The sequence below is a fragment of the Malurus melanocephalus genome, unplaced genomic scaffold (assembly GCF_030028575.1).
Source record: "Malurus melanocephalus ecotype Western Australia unplaced genomic scaffold, MMel_1.1 scaffold_886, whole genome shotgun sequence".
Taxonomy (NCBI): Eukaryota; Metazoa; Chordata; class Aves; order Passeriformes; family Maluridae; genus Malurus; species Malurus melanocephalus.
In genome coordinates, this window is record NW_026624118.1 from 94,518 (window position 1) to 99,460 (window position 4,943).

At 61.0% G+C, this 4,943-nt stretch overlaps 1 protein-coding gene across 1 annotated transcript in view; it reads left to right on the forward strand.

Moving 5' to 3' along the window:
* The first annotated feature begins 1,174 nt into the window (after nucleotides 1-1,174).
* Nucleotides 1,175-4,943, forward strand: part of FKBP10 (FKBP prolyl isomerase 10) — a 6,497-nt gene continuing 2,728 nt past the window's right edge. Inside the window, exons 1-7 of the mRNA XM_057385903.1 lie at nucleotides 1,175-1,497; nucleotides 2,737-2,882; nucleotides 3,182-3,371; nucleotides 3,701-3,846; nucleotides 3,953-4,142; nucleotides 4,362-4,507; nucleotides 4,615-4,804. Coding sequence (XP_057241886.1) covers nucleotides 1,286-1,497; nucleotides 2,737-2,882; nucleotides 3,182-3,371; nucleotides 3,701-3,846; nucleotides 3,953-4,142; nucleotides 4,362-4,507; nucleotides 4,615-4,804 — 1,220 coding nt within the window. The 5' untranslated portion in view covers nucleotides 1,175-1,285. The remainder of the gene's footprint in view (nucleotides 1,498-2,736; nucleotides 2,883-3,181; nucleotides 3,372-3,700; nucleotides 3,847-3,952; nucleotides 4,143-4,361; nucleotides 4,508-4,614; nucleotides 4,805-4,943) is intronic.

The following is a 4,943-nucleotide window of genomic DNA, read 5'->3' on the forward strand; positions in this document are numbered from 1 at the left end:
GCCGCTGGCCGGTGCCAAGCCCGAGGCCACACGCCCTGTGCCAGATCCCGGACAGCCCCAGAGCTGTCCCATGCCAGGCCTCGGTACGGCCACACTGGCCCCGGCTCAAACCCAACGCTTTATCGCTGGCTGGACGGTGGCACTGAGGGATGTCACAGCGTGGGGCAGCAGCCAGGGCACTGCTGAGGTTTCTCCYTGAGGAGCAGAGGCTGTTGGTGGTGCCACCACCCCTGTCAGCACTCACTTGCTGCSGAGTGAGGCGCTGACCCGGTGCCATGGGGACAGCCCTGAGTCCTCTCAGGCTAATCCAAGCAGTGCTGGAGTTGCTCAGCCCGGTGTTGGGGGGCTGCAGAGCACCCCGGATCAGAGCTGATGGAGCTCTCACCGGTAGCACTGAGCCTCAGAGGAGCTGGGTTGGGGTTTGAGTTTGGGTTCACAGCCTGTTGCATTTCCCACCTGATGCTTGCCAAAGGCTCTTTCCACAGGACCTGGGGTGGATTCGGGGGAACAGGGGTGTTTGGGCAACACCTYCATGTGCGTTTGGAGCTGTGTTTGGCTGGGAAGCACTGCTAGGAGAGTTTCACGTTTTTAGTCATCACCATTCAGTCTGCTCTGCCAGCAGCAGACTCGTTATTAAAACACTTCATTCCTTTTATTTACTCTCCCGAACTGCTGGGACTGAGCAGCAGCATCGTGGGCCGGGTGCAATGAGCTGGCAGCRGCAGGAGGAGGARGAGGAGGAGGAGAAGGAGGAGGAAGAGGAGGAAGAGGAGGCACATCAGCGCTAGGACCTGGGCCCGGCCCGGGCCTGCAGCCGCACAGCCGCTCCCCAATGCCTCCGTCAGCTTTTTTTTTCGAAGGAGGAATTACCCAAGGAAGAAAAAAAAAAAATACCAAAAAGACAAAGAGGAAATAATGTGAGGGAAAACAAAAAAAAATAAGGGGAGAGTAAAAAGAAGAGGAAAAGCGGGGAGAGGGGAAGAAGAGAAATCAAAAAAAGGAGGGGAAAAAATAAGAGGAAAAACAAAAGAGGGAAAAAGAATAACCCCTCCCGCCGTGGATGGTTCTCTGCCGCGGTGTCAGCTCTCGGGAGGGGGAGCGCGGGGGGAGCGCGGCGGGGCCGGACACGTCTACAAAAATTCCGAGAGGGCCGGGCTGGGCGGGCGGAGGGGAAGGGAAGGGAAGGCAAGGGGCGTCCCGGGCAGGAAAGGGGCGTCCTGAACCCCCCGCCCTCCTCCTCCTCCTTCTCCCTGCCGGGCCCTTCCGCCGCCTCAGCCCCAGCGCCATGGCCATGGCCCCGGGCAGCCGCTGCCTCCTCCTCCTCCTCCTCCTGGGCATCCTGGGGGCCCCGGCGCTGGGCGACCCCGGCCCCCTAGAAGACGTGGTGATAGACAGATACTATATACCCAAAATCTGCCTGCGGGAGGCGCAGATGGGGGATTTCATTCGCTACCACTACAATGGGACCTTTAAAGATGGCAAAAAGTTTGACTCCAGGTATCGCCCGCGGCTCTGTGCCGGCTGCATGCGCTGCGGCGGGACCCTGCATGCCTCCCYCAGCCCCCAGCCCGCATCCCGGGGCAGGCAGGCAGATGTGGGGACCCCCGCATGTGTCCCCCAGCCCCGGGGCAGGGGCAGCCGGGCCAGAGCGTGTGCCARACAATGCTCAGACCCCCCAGCTTTGACCCCGAGGAGGGCTTTTTGTGGGTGCAGGGGCAGACACAGACAACCGGGGAGCCTTGTACACGTGTCAGCATGGGGGAAAGCCTGAAGCGAGCCCCCAGCCCAGGTTGCTCCCCATTCCCGCAGCCCCTGCCCGGGCTGCCCCTCCAGTTCCAGCCCTTCATGGAGCCTGCATCCCCTCCGCAGTGCTGCGGGGAAGCCTGTGCTGGGCACAGGCACGATTTGGCCCTGAGTGGGACGCTGTGCACTCGGGAACACGGAGCTGCATGGCAGGAAAACGCTTAAGGCGCTTTGAGACGTGGCAGCAGTGAAACCTTTCATTATCCCAGAGGCTTTGCTCTGCCGGGCTCAGTGTCCCTCGGCCTCTGCACTGTCCCTGATCTGCTCCTGCTGCCTGGGACTCAGGGCTGGAGTTGGGGCAACCCCTCATTTGCAGCACCGTGAGCACCGTGAGCAGGGACAGCCAGGGACACAGAAACAACTGGGGCCATGTTGCAATAAAAAATTCCCAGCCAAGTGTTTTTTGGAGCTCTGGAAAGCAAAGGGGTTCACAGTTTGGTGTGTCTTACCTTTCTTGTGAGCATAAATGGGGAAGAAAGTAACTGCTGGGGACATTCGCTGCTAAAAGAATTTTCTGCCAGGAGGATATCTGCTGCCCCCAATAGTTTCTTGGAGTGTTTTAAGAATTAAAAATAAAAGCAAATTTGCAGTTTAAAAATGAGGCYGGGACATTGTCTTTCCTCCTCACTGCATAAAGCTGATGCACAAAATGATTTGGAAGCAGCAGCTTCTCACCCAGCCTAGTGGGTGAGGTCTGGGGAGGGTGTGGATGGTTCCTAGGGGTTCAGGGTGAGACTGAAGTCCTGACCAGTGTCCCAAGGACCAGCTTCCTCCATCAGCACAGGACTGAGCCCACCAGGATTGATGTTTTTGAGCTGTGGGCTGCGTTTGTGAGCTGGGGGGGCCTGTCCCTCCGCTCTGCCCTCCAGCACTGGCAGCTTTGGGAGCTTCTTCCTTCTCCTCACCTCTGAYGGGTGTGTCCCTCTGCCCCAGCTATGACCGAGGGGCCACGGTGGCCGGTGTGGTGGGCGTCGGGCGGCTGATCACGGGCATGGACCGGGGGCTGCAGGGCATGTGCGTCAACGAGCGGCGTCACCTCATCGTGCCACCCCACCTGGGCTACGGCAGCATCGGCGTGGGTAAGGGGCTGTGCCACGGGGGGCTGAGGGAGAGAAACCCCCAGGGATGGTGTAAGAAAGGACAGGGCTCCAGTGCACCCCGGCAGATGGGGACTGAGGGGGGCTCCATGGCCAGGGCCAGGGAATGAGGGGTCCTGCCCCCAGCTGGACCCTGCTGCTTTCCCAGGGGCTGGCATGGGTGTCCAGTAGCCCTGAGCAGCGCTGGGCTCAGGGGAGGTTTCAGGGGCAGAGCCTGAGGCTGGCCTGGACTCTGTGCTGGTCATGCTTAAGGCGCTCTGTCCTTGCTGCTGCCCCTTTAGCGGGGCTGATCCCCCCTGATGCCACCCTGTACTTYGACGTGGTCATGCTGGACATCTGGAACAAGAACGACAAGCTGCAGATCACCACCCTGTCCAAACCYGAGCGCTGCAACCGCACGGTGGAGAACTCGGACTTTGTGCGGTACCACTACAATGGCACACTGCTGGATGGGACCCCCTTCGACTCCAGGTACGGGAGGCTGATATGCAAAATTTGGATTTGGAAGCAGCAGGGAGCCCTAGAGCTGCTGGACTCCAGCCCAGCTCAGTGGGTGAGATCTGGGGAGGGTGTTGATGGCACCCTGGCCTCAGGACACGGGGCTGGGGTGCACCCTCTGCCTTGACATTGGGCCACCAGGAGTGGCTGGGACCCAGGGACACTGGGCATGCACAYAGAGCAGCCTCACCCGCTCCCTGCTGCAGCTCCATGAGCCCMAAACCAGCCTCTGGCACAGCCCCTCTGGCTGGGGCCGCTGGTGTGGCCTCAGAACCATCCCCACCCTCATTCTCCACCACCAGCTACAGCAAGGGCAGCACCTACGACACCTACGTGGGCACGGGGTGGCTGATCAAGGGCATGGACCAGGGGCTGCTGGGCATGTGTGCTGGGGAGAAGAGGAGCATCATCATCCCCCCGTTCCTGGCCTACGGGGAGAAGGGCTACGGTGAGCCAGGCACTACCCCAGTGCCAGCCCCTTCCCTSCCAGCTCTGAGCAGAGCCCCCCTGGTGCAGAAGGACCCACGCTCAGGCTGAGCCGTGTCCTCTCCCAGGGACGGTGATCCCACCGCAGGCATCGCTGGTGTTCAGCGTGCTGCTGGTGGATTTCCACAATCCCAAGGACGGTGTCTTCCTGGAGCACCTGGAGGTGCCCAAATCCTGCAAGCGCCGGGCTGTGACCGGGGACTTTGTCCGCTACCACTACAATGGGACACTCATGGATGGGACGCTCTTTGACTCCAGGTGTGGGAGGAAGCACCCCGAGGTCCTCTCCTGCCCCACAGCAGCAAAGAAAGGCTGGAGAGGGGACAGTGGGCATGAAATAAGCTAAAAAGGGTGGAATCTGTTTGTTGCATCCCTAGGAGCAAGGTTAGGTTGCTGGAGGAGCAGGAGAGGCTGGGAGGAGGGGTGTGGGTTGCCGTGTGGGGGGGATTGACGGCGCCGTGGGTTCTCTCACTGCAGTTACTCCCGCAATCAGACCTACAACACCTACATCGGGAAGGGCTACATCATCCCCGGCATGGACCAGGGCCTGCAGGGGGTCTGCATGGGGGAGCAGCGGCGAGTGGTCATCCCCCCACACCTGGCTTACGGGGAGAACGGCGCAGGTGACCGTGCGGAGGGCTCTGYGGGCTGGGCACACCAAGGGCGGTGGGAAGAAGCAGGGAAAGGCTTTACCCGCCCTGCAGCAGCTCTCCTCATCCTCCTCTTCCAGGAGAAAAAATTCCCGGCTCAGCCGTGCTCATCTTTGAYGTCCACGTCATCGACTTCCACAACCCCGCAGACCCGGTGGAGATCCAGACCGTGTTCCGGCCCGAGGGCTGCAACGTCACCACCCGCGACCGCGACTTCGTCCGCTACCACTACAACTGCTCCCTGCTGGATGGCACCMGGCTCTTCTCCTCGTGCGTGCCCCGAGTGTTCCTGTCCTTCCTGGGGTCAAATCCTGGCTGGCACCGAGCTGGGATGGGCAGGGACATGGGCAGCACCGTGATTGTCCGCTCTGCAATGGGCAGTGCTGGACTGATGGACAGCGGGATGGGG